The 19,513-nt window shown below is 40.2% G+C and overlaps 1 protein-coding gene across 1 annotated transcript in view; it reads right to left on the bottom strand.

Annotated features, from left to right (window-relative positions):
- The window catches only part of PCSK5 (proprotein convertase subtilisin/kexin type 5), a 262,061-nt gene that overhangs the window by 43,498 nt on the left and 199,050 nt on the right, over window positions 1-19,513 (bottom strand). The window contains exons 21-24 of the mRNA XM_015280354.4: window positions 9,975-10,077; window positions 5,952-6,088; window positions 3,795-3,992; window positions 3,384-3,452 (exon numbers count right to left, since the gene is read on the bottom strand). Coding sequence (XP_015135840.2) covers window positions 3,384-3,452; window positions 3,795-3,992; window positions 5,952-6,088; window positions 9,975-10,077 — 507 coding nt within the window. The remainder of the gene's footprint in view (window positions 1-3,383; window positions 3,453-3,794; window positions 3,993-5,951; window positions 6,089-9,974; window positions 10,078-19,513) is intronic.

The following is a 19,513-nucleotide window of genomic DNA, read 5'->3' as shown; positions in this document are numbered from 1 at the left end:
AGAAAACGTCATCTGTGTTAAAGCAACAAAGACTACACCTGCCTTTGAGTTTGCCACTCTGAATGTCCCTTAGACCTACAGTCTTAGTCTAGACACAGAAAACATGTATAGCTCTGGGGGAAAAAAACAAAAAAAAACCAAAAAAACTCAGAGGAAAAGAAATGGATTTTACATTGCTTTCTGAGGATCCGAGACAGTATTATAGAAACTGTTTATCTTCTCCTGCATCTTCAGTGCTGGTGAGCACTCACCAGCAGTGTAACTTAAATGTTAAGTTTTGCATACTTCTGTGAAGTATCTGGCACAGGACATAAAGTGATGTAGCGGTATAGTACCTATGTCTTAATCTATCCATAGGGTTGTTAATGATCAAGATGAGAGGCTTCTCATACTATCCACCTCCATTATTTGCTCTGTCTGCAACAGTTAGCATCATGATAAAATAGAGTAGATCTTACTCAGCTGTTTGTACAAAGCTGGACAACATTGCCCAAAACTGAAAGGCACGGTCGAAACTGAAGGCAGTAATTAATGTTTTTTTTTCTGGTGCTACATGAAAATTAAAAAAAAAAGGCCAAAAATTAATTGTCATTCAGGCTACTGAAGGCAGCTCAGTTCTGAGACAGCACAGCTATCTCTTCTAGTCTGATATTCCTTTTTTAGTTCATACAGTTTCTGTAAGTGATCCTACACTCAGAGTAAACTGAAGAAGGTAATTAATTTGATCTCGTACAATAAGAGACTGTCCCTTCCTTCCTTCCTTCCTTCCTTCCTTCCTTCCTTCCTTCCTTCCTTCCTTCCTTCCTTCCTTCCTTCCTTCCTTCCTTCCTTCCTTCCTTCCTTCCTTCCTTCCTTCCTTCCTTCCTTCCTTCCTTCCTTCCTTCCTTCCTTCCTTCCTTTATTCTTCTTCCCTTCACTTACTTTCTTTTACTTTTTAATATTATTTTTTATTCAAGTGGAATTTCTTTACAGTTTTCAAAATTATCCATTTTTGTTTTCTAACAGACAGGCAGCTCAGATGTTTCTTTTTACAGGAGTCTCTAAATGTATTAAGTTTCTGATGAGACATGAGAAAGGTATTACTGTCCTTATCTTATCCGTGAATTGTTACTGATATGCCAGAAATCACACTGAATATTAAGAATAGAAACAGAAACAACATCTCTACCTGATTTGATTTAAGCCTGAAGTTTATAGGTCATGCTTTATTTCAGGAACACATAGTAATTTGCAAAATCTGTTTGGCATCTTGGTTTTATACCACTGCTGTGTTTCTGTTCCAAATACAGCTAACATTAAACCAACCTATATAAACTCTCAGTAATATATGCATCATAACCACCAAGGAGTTTTCTTAATAACATGCCCCTTAACAGACTCCGGCATTCTAACCCCCCTGACTTTACTTAGCAGTGGAAGTTAACTTACTTAGTACTTGTTTTACTTACATCCATTCTGTTGATCTTTTAAGTTTTTGAAAATAACTTTTTAAAATCAGAGATTTGAATGTAGGAACCTGAGTAAATATGTAGTGAATATTATGACTGGAGATGATTTAGGATAGGCATGTTCAACCTGTGGCTTGTGGGTTAAACACATCCTGGGACAACTACTAATTAGCACCAACCCCTGCCCTGCACCATCATGACAGCAGCTCTTCCCCACTGAGTGGCCCATCTTGGCCCAGGCACATACCCATCACTCAGCAACAACTGAAGCACTGGTGCAAGCCAATTCCTCTCCATTTAATGTGGCCCAGGAATGCCAAAATAGTGGACATTCATGGTTTAGGAGATAATCTCATGAGGACAGAGATAAATTAGAACATGGAGAAGGTTAAGTTATTGAATGTTTTCTTTGCTTCTGCTAAGAGTGGAAGTCAGGAATCCCAGACCCAGGTGATAAAAGAGAGTCTGGGGAAAAGAAGACATTATCTTGGTCAAGGAAGATCTGGTCAGATATCATCTAGGCAAACTCAGTGCACACAAATTCATGGGCCATAATGGGATGTGCACGTGAGTTCTGAGGGAGCTGGCGGAAGTGGTTGTCAAACTGATCTCTATCATCTTTGAAAAGTCATGGAGAAAAGGAGAGTAATAAACTAAATACAGGCATAGTCAGAAGTAGATGTTGGGCTTGATTGCACTTTTGTGAAATGGCTGGTTACCAGGGTTGTCAAGTGTTTTACCGTATGAGTTATCAGACCAAAAGTCCAGTAGAAAAAAGATAATATGTGCTGCAAACTTTAATAGCTAAACTAATACAAAGCCTTATTTAAGCTGGCGATAGAGTTTAGAATTGATATTAAAAATAAATAAACTGGAAAAATAAACAGTTTAGTTGGTAAGAGAATGCAATGGCGTCTAGTTCTTTGTGGACTAATGGCAACAAAGCTGGCAGCCAGTCACTATTTGGGATGCATTTTGAGGCCAGTTCCTTTTAGTGCTCTTTGTAAATGACCTACATACAGGACTTGAAGGTATTCTGAAGAAGTTTGAAGAAAACATTAAAATTGGAAGAGCTCCCTCAAGAGCAGGGAGGCCTTGCAGAGAGATCTTCACAAATTAGAGATCTGTGCAATCACCAATCAGATGAAGTTTAATGAGAGCAAGTACCATATTCTGCACCTGGAACATGTCAACTCTGAATATATGTATAAAGTGGAGGATGAGAGCCTAGAGTGCAACACTTTGGAAAGCGATGTGGGGGCTCTGGCTGATGGCAAGTGGAACATGAGCCAGCAGTGTGCCCTGGCAGCCCAGAGTACCAACCGTACCTGGGGTGCACCAGGCCCAGCACTGACGGGGGGAGAAGGGAGGGGCTGTCTGATCTGCTCTGTGCTGTGCACCCTCACGTCCAGCACAGGGTGCAGCACTGGGTGCTACAATAGGAGGAGGATGTAAAACTATCAGAGACCATCCAAAGGAGGGTTTCAAAAGGTCTAGAGGGCAAGATGTGAGAAGAGCGGCTGAGGTCCCTTGGTTTCTTTAGCCCTGAGTAGAGAAGGCTGAGGGGAGGCCCTCATGGTGGCTGCAGCTCCTCACAGGGAGCCGAGGGGCAGTGCTGAACTCTGCTCTCTGTGTCAGTGACAGGGCCCAAGGGAATGGCATGGAGCTGCGTCAGGGGAGAGTTGGGTTGAATATCAGAAAAAGGTTCTTCACCAGGGAGTGGAGGACATGGAACAAGCTCACCAGGGCAGCGGTGATGGCCCCCAGCTGCCAGAGTTCAAGAAGCATTTGGACAAATTTTGGGTTGTCCTGTGTGGAGCCAGGGATTGGACACAAAGATCTCTGTGGATCCTTTCATTCTTGAGATATTCTATGATTCTACTGTTACTCCCTACCTTAAGAATAAGGAGAAATATTTGTAATGGGACTACATACCGAATTGACAGTTCTGGCATCCTTCTGCACAAGGCACACAGTCTTCAGAGTCAGGATCTTCCAATTCACCTGCATTTTGAAAGAAACAATTTTTTTTTGTTAATCCTGATAATGAAAGGCCAATATGTGGAAGCACTCAGCAAGGTTCTTGGAAACATACTTTATACAAATCCAAAAAGCAGCAAGATATGCAGCAATTTACTTTCTCACTTGTTCTTTTGTAATCCTACTCAATTTGAGGGAATTATTTCAATTTTTCATTAGCATAGCTTTAGAAGAGAATCAGAGCAGTAGTTAAGGAGCTCAGGATCATATGTGATTGTGTATTTCAGAACAGGAACCAAAATATTTAACTATATTTCTGTACCAGTTTGAAATAAGTATTTTTTCCTTCCACTGAAGGATGCTTACCTTCTCTACAGCTATGCTTCTGACATATATTTTGGTTAAGGTAGTATCCTCTGGAACATCTTTTGCAGTGTTTAGAATCCAGGCACACTTCGCAGTGACCAGAGCAGGGTACACAGGTGTGCTCTGAATGGTAGTGACCTGGGGGACAGCTTTCTCTGCACTCCCCACGGTACAGAAAACGGTCCATCCCTCGTCTGTCTGTGCCACAAAGAAACAGAGAAGACGTCAGCAGCACAAGACATTTTGACAGTAGAAGCAGCATTATTAAGCCACCAGTACTACAGCTGATGTGAATTAGTACTGAAGACTGCATGATATGTGTTCAGTTTCACATGAGATGAGCTAAAATTTACAAAACTTTCAGGATCTCAGATGTTCCACACTCTTGGAGATCTGTGACATAAAATTGTTATGCTAGTGAATTATTGCTGTTTACATCCACCAATCTAATCAAATAAGGATCGAGAGATTTCCAATACTGGGTTCCCAAAATTCCCCCGCAGCAAACATAGTAGAAGGATTTGTACTGTATTGCACAAGTAGATGTAAAATCACCATTATGAAAGCAAAATCTGCCCACTTCACCTGTCAGAAGGATCAGACTGTTTCCATAGTAGATTAAAATGTAATCCTCATCCTAGTCACAGCTAAGCTCTGGAAATGTTTTGATTTGGAGTAGCAAGTGTGCATCTGTTTGCTATCAGAGAAACAGAAATTTCTACTGCATGTGAACTCAGCAAATCTGTGGAAACACCTGTAACTCCATGTGCCACGTACTGCAACATGAGGAGTTTGGAAAGATCTTCTCTAGAGCATAAATTGCATATATTATTGTACTAAGTGTATTTTATTACTTATGTATAAAGCCCCCGAGGTATTCAGTTTCCATAATTTATTTTTGAGGCTTCAGAGAAAGGAACTGCATTAGGGAATAATAATTGCACCACACAAGAACAACACAGAATGTGTTCCTTTTACATTTCAGGTATGGATCTCCATAGTGATCTTTCTAGCTTCTTCAGGGCGTGACTTCCATGAGGTCTTCATTTCTTGATACAGAAATATAGAAATTGATATTGCCATTCACCACAGGGTTAGACTTGGGGAAAAATAATAGGAACTGCTCTGTCATGTAAAAACGTAGTTTGAAAACACAGTCTCTTCACTTACAGATACAGTTCCCAAGGTGAGAGCATCAATCTCATCAGTATGACTAATTAGTACCAATTATACTAGTGTTTCCTCATATCCTGGGTCCTAATTACCAAACAAATCCTGGGCCATTAAGGACTCACACTGTGCTTCAAGAAGCAGCAAAAAAGAAAAAGGCGGTGAATTCCCAAGTCATCCTGAAACTAAAAACTCCTTTTTCCTAAATGAATTGAAGGCTAAGTTCCAGATGCTCATCTCAAAGAGTTTCATGCTATTTGCATATAGCCTCAAGTCCTTTACCCATCAGACATTAGAGAGGTGACAAGGAATAATCATTTTTATACTGTAGACAATACTGAATCTTCACAGAGAGAAGAGTTGCTTTTTAGAGCAACCACACAGTTAATTACATTACCTTCTGTCTCAACTTAAGCTTTGTAAAACTCTGACAGAAAGACAAATTGCTGTGTGTGTCAGCGGTAATCTTTTCTTTCCAGGCCCTATTTCCCTAGCTGTAGAGACACAGTGGTAGAAATCACCACGATTGCTTCCTAGCCTTCCCCAAACACGTTTTGGAAAGTACCTTGTCTCTCTGCAATGCGTGTACAACAAGTTTGCCCTATTTCAGTGAAGCACATGCTTTGTAGAGGCTGGGAGAGGCAGGTATATTTCCTCATTTTCTAGAAGCAGCTTATGTAGAGTTTCTGTCCTTATTTTAGTTGTTATTGTGTTTACTTCTATTACCATGGATCCCATTCAAAACATACAGAGGGGAATGAGGATGTAAGGACCATGCAAAAATGTGTTTTCTTACATTCTTTAAAACAAACAAACAAACAAACTGTTGAGCTCCAAAACCCAACAGTATTAAAACATGATAATGTTGCAGATCAGTAGCAAAAGAAATGCTTATTTCATTGGCTTTAACAACTGGCTCTGACAGCAGAGGGAAAAGGGAACATGGATGCCAAGCAAAGGGAGAAGAGTGCAAGAAATCTTTCTCACCTGTTCCACAAGCAGTGCATTTGTTAGGTTCACTTCCACTGCAGTCCCGGCAGGTGTGATGGCACAGATGACATTGCTTTTTGAATTCAAATTTTCCCCTGGGGCATTGCATAACACAACGACCACTGTCAAAGAATCTTTTGAGGAACAGAAAGACATAATTAAAATTCAGCTATGACTTTTTCTCTGCATTTAAAACAAACTTACAAGAAAAACAAGATATTCTTCCTTTATTCTATTACGGGTGTCTTTGCACTTCACTCCTTCATTTTCCCAACTCTATTCATGGTATTTGCTGAGGAAAAGGTCAATCAAGTTTGGACTTCAGAGATGAATTGGAATATTTTCCTAGAAAAATTACCCTTTGGTCTTAGTCCTAAATGTAATTCTACCACAATCTCTGATGTGGCCACTTACATCTGTTACAAGAAAAATAAGACTAACTAGGTCTCTCTCTGTGAAGGAATGGTCTATCTATTGACATTTCCTATTAACTTTGCTTTGAAGGCTTGTTGTGGACAGAGCTGTGGCTTCAGTACATTGACTTTGTATATGAAATCAAACACCTACCTGAAACCTGTCATTTAGGAGATGTCATTTTAGACTTTCATGTCTGCAGATATTTAGTGGTTTTGCTGCTAAATGTCCTGCTGCATAACAAAATATCTGCTGCAGTATTCTTTTTGTGATAAAAATTTCTAGTCCACTTTTAACACTACTCAGTTTCTATTGGTTTTATTTCATTTGAGTGAAAAGGAAAAAAACATCAATGCAGATATGACTATTAAAAGACCATAAAGCAAGTTGGCTAGAATTTGAAAGTACTTTCAGAATTAAAAAAATTAGAGAGAAGAGACTCTTCCCACTCTCAACTGTTTTTGCCCTTGATTCGTTTGCTTTTGAGGGCTTGGGACATTTCCGGAGAAACTGAGAACAGTTCAAGATCTCAGAAAAGGTAATGAGCCCATCTGTCTTTCTGTACACTTTTGGGAACTCTCCACAGCATGAAGATGTTACATGCTTCATAGGAGCTAGCCAGTGGCACTGAAAATGTTTGTAATATGCCTTCGTGGATTTGAATTGCTATGGTCAATGTCAGACAGTCTGGAAGAAGAGGAGAAAAACATCTGCAAATTGAAAACCAATACTGTCAAATCATTTTTAAAATTGTTTTGGATTTACCATGACTGGAAATGTCTAGGCTTATGAAATGTGAATTTGGAAGAATATCTCATCCTGCATACAGCATTCCTAAAAAGCATGCAACTTATCAGTATCTGAGAGAACTACAGAACAGATAAAACAGACTTGTGAGGCAGAAGGCAGGCTGCTGCAGGGAAACGGAGAAGTTCTTATGGATGAATGGAAAATTCCGCAAAGATATCTCTCTGCTCTGGAGTCTGGTGGAAAGAAAGTCCTGCACAGACTGTAGTACATAGAGGTCTATTTGCATTGTTGAAGATGGATATCCAGGACTTGAAGTAGTTTGCATTCCACACTGCTTGGTTTCTGTGCAGATGGGGCACCATGACAGAAGCACAGGAGGTAGCTGGGCTATGTCATCTTGATCATGTGTCCTAATGGTGGCACTTAGGACCTTGAGTCCTGGGTGCTTGGGGAGCGAGCGGAGGATTGTTTGCAAACCGTCCTCTGTGGCTTGTGCTTCTATAAACAGGAGGGAAACTTGCTTTTTACACAGGTGTATAGTGATAGGACATGGTAGGGGATGGTTTTAAATTAAAAAGGGGAGATTTAGATTAGATATCTCAGGGAAATTTCTCACTTGAGAGAGTGGTGAGGTGCTGGAACAGGCTGACAAGAGAACCTGTGTATGCCCCATCCCAGGCAGTGTTCAAGACCAGGTTGGATGGGGATCTGGGTAGTCTGGTCTAATGCTTGATCTAGCTGGCAACCCTGCCCATGGCAGAGGGGTTGGAACAAGGTCCCTTCCAACCCAAGTTATTCTATGATTCTACAATTTTCACCACACACCAGGCTGCCTGTGCTGTGGTTGGGTCTGTTGCCTGTTCTGGATGCAGCCCCGGTCACTGATACTCCCACCACCTGCAAGGGTTTGTGCCTAGAGTTAGATCCTTCAGGTTAGATCTGCTTTGGACCTGCTGATTCCCTCCAAAATCTTAGTTTGACTGCAGTTTGGCTGTGTTCTCAAAAAGCTAATACACACTCCTATGGAGAAAGTAGGGCACCGGGGTGTGTAGCAGAGGTGGCATGTCCTTCCAGGATGGGGCTCAGAGATGTCCTGCAGATATTCAAGGTTAGGCTGGACAATGCTCTGAGCACCCTGATCTAGCTGTTGGTGTCCCTGTTCATTGTAAGGGAGTTGAACCAGATGACCTTTAAAGATCCTTTCCAACTCAGATGATTCTATGATTCTATGACTTGTAAGTACTGCTGTCATACTACTATCACCAAAAGGTGAGACCTTGTCACTAACCTTTGTAACTGAAACAAATAAGCAGGAAGAGGAGGAATTTTATGAAGATAACTCTTTGTCTGGATAAAAGATGTAATAGAGCTACTGTATAATTTTTGAGAAGAGGTAATAGCATTATGAATTTTCAGACAAGAAAATGATCTCACAGTGATTTTTGATATGAAATAATGTGATAACTCCAGCTGAATTTTCAGTAATTACCCCCCATCCAAAATCTTTTCATCCTTTTCGAGGAGGACAGGTGTTCCAGGATTGTTGGATTTGGTCTATATTATCTAATGGCCTCTCATTACTGTCTTCAATAGGCACTATTTAAGACTGTAAGGAGCTACAAGATTTATAGTCCTGTTTCAGTTCAACTGATCTATTTCAAGTACCTAACAAATAATGTTCATTGGAAGGATCTATTCTTTAGTTTCTGGTTTCATCCCATAATGATTTCCCATCATTGTCCTTTCTTTTAATAGTGTCTGTCCAATACAACAACTTCTAACAGCTTTTGGTACTGAGCAGAAGGAACACAGAGAACCCTTGAAAACCTTAAGTAAAAAAACTGGAATCTGATGGAGGATTTGTTACAGAGGAGACGGCAGTGTCCTTCCAAAAGGCCCACAGAGACTTTTTTTTTTTGGCTCCAACATCTTTACCTAATGGCATTCTAACTAGTTTGTTCTGCACCTTCTTCGTTTTACAGATATCTCTGTAAAACTCACAAATGACATAGCAGGAATTGCAAGACAACAAAGACAATCTAATTTAATGCATTTGGAAAAATCCAGTCCTCAGTCCGAAGTTCTGCCCCAAATCCTATTCTAATTCCATGTCTGAATTGATACGAATTGAATCCACACTGTTTCCTCAGTGATCAGTTTTTTTGGACTCCACTGGTCCTTTACGGTATGGCCTTAGCATAGACATTTGCACTGTAAATTGTAGCATTGCTGAGGATTGTTTTCCTGTGCCTTACAGGGCCAGATTCTGATTTCTTGCCAATTCAATATCAGCTGACTACAGTTCAAGGGAACCAGAGTCACTGATGTGAGAACAGAGCTATTGGCAGAAGATGAGTTTGAAAACAGTAGGCTCCTGTTCTTCAGAGATCTCCTGTGGAAAAGCTTTGCTCTAGATCTACTCACTCCTCATGAGAAGCTATAAAAGTAAGTGTCAGGGGCATATGCTTGGGTGCTATGAGCATCTCCTAGATTGATTGATTGATAGCTTCAGTGCCCGTATTCACTCCTTGTGCCAATTCAGTAGGTCAAACTGCAGATTCCCCAGACTTTTGCTATTTGAATTTGTCATTCTTGTGATTCCAACAGCTACAGTTTTGAATGGATGGCAATTAAAAGAAGACTGTTTCATGTTAAAATAATGTTTTCTGTGACAGTGGGAATAATCTGGTTAAACAAGGAACGCCTGTGTAGCCAGCTGTCTTGTTTACATAATACTTGTCTTCTCAGCTTCTAGCCCTACTTGTTTAGCATGATCATCAGCTATTTTTTCATTTGACTCCGCAGGATAATGCTGATGTGAGCTCTTTGTGTTGCGTGCAGTTAGGTGACACATACCTTGTTCTCGGGCAGCTGATGCAGTCATCCACCTCAGGTCCAGTGCACTTCTCACAGGATGCTTCACACAGCTGACATTCCTGAGAACCATCAAGATATTCATCTGGTGGAGAAAGAGATTGTTTATTTCAAATCCACATCTTACATTTAAAAAGAAAGCAAAATAACGAAGTACCAATCCGCGTTGGCAAACTTCACGAGTAAAAGCAATTAGATCTCCTTTGAATTACTGAAATGAACAAATTTCCCCGCAGTATCAGGAAAACAAGTATCTGCTCCCTTGGGGCACTGGGATATTTGGAGTTTGGAGTTTGCAGACTTTATTTATTTATTTATTTATTTATTTACTGGGAGCCGGGGGGAGAGGTTGGTTTTACCTCTATTTTTATTTTCCATATCAACCTGACAGAGAGTGATTCTTGTTCAGGCTGACACTATTGCTTCAGCATCAGTGACAGTGCTACGTAGCAGCATTCATTACCTGCTTTTCCTTTGTGCAGTTCCACTGTGCTCCTGATTGCAAGTTGAGACATAAAGAGTATATTCTCATGCATGTGAGGTATGTTATATGTGGAGAAAGACTTGAGTATACGACATTAGTCAGACGTGCTGGTGCTATCCCGATCTCTAACTATAGCACCTTTGTTCCCCTCTCATACTACTGCTGCAATACTCAGCTCCTAAAAGACCAAGTCTCTTCTTCAGATTGAATGAAAATTTGGTGCCCAAGTGCACACCTGGGCTTGAGAAAATATATATATATATATTTTTCATTAAAAAATATATATTTTTATGTATACATATATATGTATACAATACAGTAATAAATATTGTAATTACAATAATAAAAATTGTAATAATAAATAAATATATACACACATATATATTACATATACAATATTTATTATTGTATTGTATATAATAATACAATTATTTATATACATTATAAATATATATATATACATACACACGTATATATATATATAGTATGAATGGTTGCCTAAAAACTGAGATTCAGATAAAAACACTTCAGGAACATGAATACCATGATATTACTAGAGAGCTGAGGTTCAAAGTCTGTCTTTTATTTAGTGTATATTCTTTGAAAAACTGTTACTAACTGGTAAGCTATACTTTTCATAAATCTCAGAGCAGAGATATTCATTTCTTCCAACCCAAGCTGTTCAATGATTCTATGCCTCTATGATTTGGTAATTGACATGAATACTAGATCTGTTTACAACATAATGTGGGGACTGCAAATGGGTTTATCAAGAAGCATAAAAAACCCGCAAGATTGGGTGTTTTATGTCAGTTTCTTGTAAGAAAATTTATTCTAATTGAGCCTATATGTTGGATAGAAATGTTTGTCCCTGTGCTCTTAAATGATGGAAGAGATTGTACAGAGTCCTGTATAATACATACATTTTTCAATTTCTGTGGCTACTTTAATACTGAGAAAATCTTCACTTGTGTTGCACTTGTAAATACAGATTTATAAATATTGTGAATTTTAGGAGTCAAAATACATATGTGTAGTGAGATGGTTTGAGTTCTCAAGTTGCAATGAGTTCCTTGTATTGAAAAACAAGAGCATAGTCTGAGCAAATATTGCTGGATAAAACAACATAGGAAAGAAATAATTTATAATAAACTGCTGGCTATTCTCTCTGTCCCTTGTCTTTTCTACTCCATGTTAATCTGTATTAACAAAATTTATAATAGTTGACATCCCTGATATGAGACTTAAGCTAGGATAGTGGTCATCATGCTTATGAGGATGGGAGTGGTATAATTATGAAAGAAAATCATGCAAAAAACTGGAACATCCAGCCCCAAATGGGCCAAAGCTGATGTACCCAACCTGTAGGTACAGATGTAATTTTGATTTTATAAAGGTCTGTGCATCGTCCTGAAGAGAAGAATAAGGCCAAAAAAGGAGCCAAAAGCCAGTGGTAGATGATGTAAAACTTGAAAATGGTGCTCCATAGAGGCTGGCCTGGGACCAGGTTTGGAGCTGGGAGCAAATGAACAGGCTCTTGAGATGACATAAACAAATCTCTGTATTTTTTACATGCAAATGTGAGCATCAGACAAACATAGAATATCTATTATTTCTGCTGCTAATAGAAGCCACCCACACTGCAAATTTGGTTAATCCTGTCAGAAGAGTAATGATACAACATGTTAGAAAGAGACAGACAGTGAGAGGGGTCTTGTGCTACCACAGCACAGAAAGGAGGCTGCAGCCTGCTGCCTAGTAGATCTTCAGGTCTCTGGCAGCTGTCCTTGGTGTAGGTCTCTTGACTCTTTATGATTTTGTTTTTAGAAGGTGTAATACGGAATCCCATGATCTGAAGTGTCTTTATCAGTTTTTAAAATATAATTTGATACTTGTTGCAACAGAATGATAGCCGACTTCTTCAGATGTTTTCTGACATGCTTTTTGCTCGACATTGTCCAACCATGAAAAAATGTAGTATCTCAAAATCTTCCTCCTGTAGGCCTGGTGGCTCAGTGCTTGATACTACTGACTTTATGTAGCTAGGGAATCTCTCTGTGCAATGCTTTTAAATAACTGCTCATTCCATATTGTTTTCTGATTCATGTTAGAAAGGCATTTTATTTCTTCAGTCTCAACTGCCTTCACTTTATTTGCCCCTGCTGCCTGTATGTTTACCTGTGGGACCTGAGACACTAATTCGCACACCTTGGCTATGCCTTGTCCTGCACTGGCAGTATCCCTCCCATAAGGTAAAAGTGTGCTGAGTTTTAAAAGGTTTCTGCTATTTCTTTTTTTCTTAGAATCATAGAATGGCCTGGGTTGAAAAGGACCACAATGATCATTGAGTTTCAACCCCCCTGCTATGTGCAGGGTCGCCAACCACCAGACCAGGCTGCCCACAGCCACATCCAGCCTGGCCTTGAATGCCTCCAGGGATGGGGCATCCACAACCTCCCTGGGCAACCTGTAATTCATTTTATCTGCCCTGGAATAGTGCCAGGAAGACCATCTCTCCTCTGAGTTAATTTTTTGAATTGAAGCATTTCAAAGCATGCAATTATAAGAATGTGCATCACAGGTTGCTTACACATTAGACACTCTGACTTGCAGTTCACACCTAGAGCAGCATATGTGCCAGTGAATGGTAAAATAATACATACTTTTAAAAATATATATAATTATTCAAGGAGTTAAGGCAGAAGGGCAGCTTTGGAGAAGAATTTTAAGCTACTCCACAGGGCACTTTAACTGCCAGATTTCATTACAGATCTTGCTAGATAATACCACTTTATGAAGTCTTGTCACTTTTTTTTCCTTTCTTTTATATTATTTCTTTTTTTATCCCTCCAATGTATACAGTGGAGAAATACTGCTGGCAAAGCATCCCATCTGTGCCTTAATTCAAGCAATAGTACTCAGCTACTCGACATCTTCCTAGATTTAATTTTCACTTGTTTGTCAGTTCTGATACCTTGTCACATTATTTATAAATATTTACCACCGTTTTTAAAAGAAGGAAACTGAAAGTATTATAGGAATAAAATTATGTTAACAGAAACAATGCCTTAAAACTGGAAGAATTCTGTGTAGAATTTCATATGTCTGTAGTTAGAGTTGTCAGTTCATTGGAGTGATGACAGATTTTAGGCTGTGCCTTAACCGCATACTTACATGAAATTCCTGTCAGGTGGTACAGTGCATTTTAAAATGAGGTAAAAATGATTATCTCCAGTTCTGGAGGCACAAACACTGAATTGCAGCAAAGCTCACCAAGTTCGGTTAAGAGTGTAATAGCAAACCAGAACCTGTCTCTCCTGAGTCCCAGATTAGAGCACGGTCACAATTTCCGTGATGTTGTAACATCTTTGCTTGAGTGCACAGCCCTTGTCTAGTCATTATTTCCCTCCTGCTTTCCAAAATCTACCACTCATTGGCAACACAGTTGGGTGAGGGTGTGAATATCCTTGTTGCATGTTAATTCCCCACCGTTCTTAAATAAAACATCGCTGTATGTAATTCAAACACATTCACAGGTTATCTTCCTTAGCATTGTCAGTGACCTTTCTTTGTAGCCAACTCAAAAGCAACCCTGTTTTGTCCTTTTCTTGTTTACTTATGTGGAAATCTGTACACCGATTTTGTTATTGGGTTTTTGTATGCAGACTTATGGGTTAAAAACATTCCACAGAGCAAATAAAGGCATACTGATTTGAATTATTTGTGATAAATTGGTAGTGAGAGGTGAGAGAATTCAGTCATCAGAAAAGTTTTGCTCTTCCTGTGTTTACCTTGACACTTTTTATTTTGGCTGGCAGATAGGACCAGCTCCTTGAGATTTGTTAAAGAAAAGGTTATGCGTGAAACTTCATACCACAAGGGACTGAGACTAAGCTGTTTGCAAGAAGCCATTAAAATTCATCCTGAGGATTCCTCTTAGAGTTACCTCTCAGCTTCCAAGCCCTTAACACTGGATAGGTTACTGCTAACTGAAAGAAATCCAGTCTTCATCTTGAAAATGTTACGCTACAGATTCTGTGACATTTAATTTCCTCCCCAGATTTTGGTTATTCCTACAAAACTTGAGCCTCATTTCCAGTTCTAATATGTCTGCCTTCAGCTTTCAGCTTCCTGCTACTTCATATTCTCCACTCAATCATTTTTCACAATGACCACATTTCCATCTCCCTGTCTGAGTGAGCAGAAGGGACAAGAGAGAGATCCTTTAAGAACAAAACTTTTGGGTGATGTGATTTGAGTCGCTGAGAGGGGTTTGGGATGGAAGCCTTCAACACGGATGAACATGGAGGCTGAGGTGGGGATGCTGGCTGCTCATTCATTGTTGCCTCTTTGTGCCAAGGGATGAAGCAGGATCCTGGAAAGGGTTCAGGATGTCTTCCCTGAACAGTAGTGTGTGGAGTTGAGCGTGATATCATGGTTTTTGTGTGAAAGGCCTTTTTGTTTTCTGATTAGCTGATATCACAGAGAGTCTCGGGTTACCTTTAATCATGATAGGCAGGAGTGAAGCAGCTGGCATTATAAACTTATAATCTTATTTGCATAGCTATCTATCCCTTTCCCAGCTGAATAAAAATATTTACATCAGCCAGAGCTGCCTCTTTTACTGACACAAAGGGATTTATTCCTTCTTTTTGTGTGCATGTGTGTGTGCCTGTGCACGTGTGAGTTTCTTCCCTCATTTCTATGTAGCACTTATACAATGGTTGTTAGAAGCCCATTGAAGAGCCAAAGCCATCAGGTGTACTAAGAAGGCATAAGTGCACTCCAGAAAGATATTTTCTGCATTTTAAAAATCAGCTCTAAATGCTTGTTTGTGCTAGTAATAATGTGGATGCCTAGAGCTGAAAGCTGACAAGGATCTGGGTTTCTCCCTTGCCTCTGTAAGCATAAACATGGGAGCCTGGAAGGGTTTTCTGCTACTCACCTGCAACCTGGAATTTGACAACCCCTTGAGAAAATGGGAAGGGAATTAATCATAAAATCATAGAACACAGAATCATAGAATAGCTTGGTTTGAAAGGGACCTCAAAGATTATCCAGTCCCAACCCCCTGCCGTGGGCAGGGCTGCCACCCTGCAGCCCAGGCTGCCCGGGGCCCCATCCAGCCTGGCTTGGAACACCTCAAGGGATGGGCCAGCTACAGCTTTTCTGAGCAGCCTGTGCCAGTGCCTCACTGCCCTGAGTGAAAATTTTCCTCCTAACACCTAACTTAAATTTCTCCTCGTTTAGTTTAAAGCCATTCCTTCCTTGTCCTATTACTATCAGAATGTGTAAAAAGTCAGTCCCTCTCCTGCTTGTAAGCTCCCTTCAAGTACTGTGGGAGGGGGAATTTTTTTACTAAGGGAGTGGTGAGGTGCTGGAAGAGGTTGCCCAGAGAGGCTGTGAATGCCCTGTCTCTGGAGGTGTTTAAGGCCAGGTTGGTTGGGGCCCTCTGCAATCTGATCTAGTACTTGATCTAGCAGCTGGCAACCATGCCTGTGGCAGGAGAGTTGGAATGCAACGGTCCTTGGGGTCCCTTCCAGCCCAAGACATTCTATGATTCTATGATTCTGTGTTTGGAAGGCTGCAGTTAGGTCTCCCTGGAGCAGTCTGGGAATGCAGCAGTCCCAGTTGATATAGCTAATGCTTTGCTCTGTACCCTTCTCACTTCTTCAAGGAGGGGAAATGCTAGGTCTTGCTATCTAAACTACAAAATGACAGTGGTAAAAAACCTGTTTATCCTCTCCGTTTCTGGACATTCCTAACTATTTATTTGCCTGGTCTGATTTATCTGCCTGGTCTTGTCAAGTTTCCTGTTTTTTGTTTTGTTTTGTTTATGTATGTGTGTGTGAAGCTCAGTAGCTGGGAAATTCTGGAAGGGCAGTGGTGACACTTGAATGTTGCTGGAATTTATCTCACATTGCTGATTGTGCCGTGTCCAGTAACCCAGATAATGTTCTGTGAAATATGCAAGAGAAAGGTAGAAGCTGACTGCATACCTTGAATAACAGTGGTGTAAGCACACCATGCTCCAGAAGCAGCAATTACAGCACAACGTCTATCTCTCATGTTACACTGCACAATATGCAACTGGTATAAGCAAAGCCCTTTTTGTCCATAGGATTTCTGCAGAGGTACATAAGGTTGTGGTGGGATGAGCTGGATGTCTCAGAACAGTATTTCATTGGTGGCATCCGTTTTAAACATAGTGATGCCTGCTGATCATTTGTACTTAAGATCCTAAACTTAATCACGATATCAGTGCAGATCTGCTGAAATAATCGGGCAGGTTTTAGTAGGCAAACTGCTGCCCCAACAAGATATAACAACATAGATTCATACTACTGATCAAATGTAATATATTTGATATGTAGAGATGAATATGTTAAAAGCTAAAAGGTATCAGTCAAAAAGATAAAGTTTATCTCCTTGAAAATAAACAGCAGATGAAATTAAGTCACTTAATGAAAGATATAAAGGACTGAGTTTTATTCTTATCTCTAAGTCTTCAGCCAATTCAGTAACCTTACATTGGTGACCTCCCCCTGCTTACAGTCTCTCCTGGTTCCTAGTCTCCACTACAAACACTTCAGAATCGGCCAAGGCAACCACTCAAGCAAACATGATCCAGAACATTCCCTGAGGATGCTGAAATGAGCAAATGATACATCTCCTCTCATTTGGGTACTGCTGGAGAGAGGTTTTGCAACACCATTTGGCTACAGGAGCTCTCCCAGTCCCTGGGAACTGAATGTTTTTAGAGGGCTGTGCTGGAGGCAACGCAGCAAGACTAACACCTTTATGCCTTCGGTATAGCCTTGCTCCTGGAGAAAGAAAAGGATCTTTATTTTCTTAATGAATATTTTGAACTTGTGACAATGCACATAATTGGCACACGAGCATGTTCACAATCATTGGTGCTGAGAGCAATGTAATGCCTGGGTACTTGGAGACCCACAGCTTAGCGTGCATGTAACCACCAGGAGCATGGCAGAGGGCATGGACAATTCTAAAGGGAGGAAATGTTATTATCTCAACTGTAAGTGTAACTCAACTGTAACACTGACACCCGTCAAGCTTCAGTGAGCATTCAGTGCTTTTGCAGAGTTTGGAGGGTGATGCTGTTAATTCTTCTTGGGTAAGAAACTATTTCCATCCTGTCAATGCTCTGGTTTCTCCACCCTGGGCTGATTGGCAATATGGGTACTTTACCAGCTTATTTCATAACACCACAAAGCAAAGATAATAGAATCATAGAATGGCCTGGGTTGAAAAGGACCTTAAAGATCATCTAGTTTCAACCCCCTGCCATGGGCAGAGTTGTCAACCACTAGACCAGACTGTCCAGAGCCACACCCAGCCTGGCCTTGAATGCCTCCAGGGATGGGTCATAAAAGATGTCTACTGTGCTTTGTGATCGGATGGCATTTGTGCTTCGGAAAGTCATATTGTTGTCTCAGAGGACCTTCAACAAACCCATCCCCAGACAGTGAGGAACAGTGATAAGTAAAGAATTGTGTAAAGAGCATTCTTCGAAGCTGTGCCTTACCCATATATTTGGCAACAAATATACGAGCTACTCAGAAAATGAGATGTAACAAAAAGCAGCCTTTGGTGTGGCACCGCCAGGCTGCATTTGTTGCTTCCTGGAAATATCATGACTGATCGTAATGCATGATCAGATAATCAGTTTAATCAAAGCTGGAATCTCCCATAACGATTTAAGACAATAAATAATTATGCCAAGTGAATAATTTTTTCCCTCTCTTAAACAACTTGCTCATCAAAAATACTTTCTCAGCCTTTTGTTTTCTAAATATTGAAATAACTTTCTGAAAAATTTCATGCAAGTTCTTGCTGGGGTGCTTCTTTCTGATGCAAATTTGACTAGGACATTTATTTGTATGTTGGAAAACTTTTTTAATGCTCGCTTAAAATATTTTGCACAAACATTTAATGACAGAACTTTTCTTGGTTTGTTCTTTACCAATGACATGACAATGGCATATGCAATATAAATATAAGGCATGGCAACGGATCAAAGACAATTTACTATTCTGTGAATTGCACTACAGATTGAAAACATTGAGTCATACAAGCCGTCACTTAAATGTCTTTACAGGAATCTCGAATTTATAACAGGTCTTGTTACAGTCATTCAGTTCATTAAAAAGAAGTCTTTAAAAGTAGCACACAGTTACCTAAAGTGGACACTGGTACAGGTAATGTTCAGGTTGTTTGTGATGTGGCTGCTAAAAGGATTAACTTGCTTATCACTGGCTGCAGGATCTATTTAGTCACTACAGTCAGCTACAGTATCTCTTTATATAGATTTTCTCAGAGGCTCACAGTGTCATAACTCCTATCATTACTTCACAATGTGGAACAAGCAGCAGCCTTGATATTGTACTATATATTCAATATCAGATGTTGCTCAGAACTTTTCAGGACCTTGGCAACTTGCAGTCCAAATAGGAACTGTGGTAATATTTCAGGTCTTATAAGGAAGCTGTTTTTAGAAAACTGTGTTTGCCGCATGGAGGGAGCAGCGAGGCCTCCCAGAAAGAGACAGGATGCACCAGTGTGTGCAGGTAAACAGAGAGTAAGCCAAGAGCCACAAGAGCTACTGGACAGGAGTGTGTGGCTCCCACTGGTTTCCACTGACACAATTTGGCATGTCTCTAGTTTGCTGATCTCAGCCATACACCACACTGTGGTACGGCTGAGGTGGATAGCAGCAGGTAGAAAAGCAATAAGGCCTGATTACAGAAATGCATCCTCCACTCACAAAACTGTGCATTCACACAACAGGCTTCTACAGATGATCTCCTTGTCTGGGCACACTAACCTTCTTTCTGGTTACAAATAGTGTCAGTTGAAGTATGAAATTTTCTATGGTCCACATTGTCACAGTCTTGAAGACTTTTAGTAGGCAAGCAGTCTAGCTGGATGTTCAGTTTGCATTTAAATCAACGACTGCGTAAAGATTCTCCTAAACAAATATGAACTGGCAGATAGTTTACCACAGAAGTGATAT

The sequence above is a fragment of the Gallus gallus genome, chromosome Z, assembly GCF_016699485.2.
Source record: "Gallus gallus isolate bGalGal1 chromosome Z, bGalGal1.mat.broiler.GRCg7b, whole genome shotgun sequence".
NCBI classification, from domain to species: Eukaryota; Metazoa; Chordata; class Aves; order Galliformes; family Phasianidae; genus Gallus; species Gallus gallus.
Note: the sequence above shows the minus strand (reverse complement) of the source record. Positions and strands in the feature narration are given on the sequence as shown.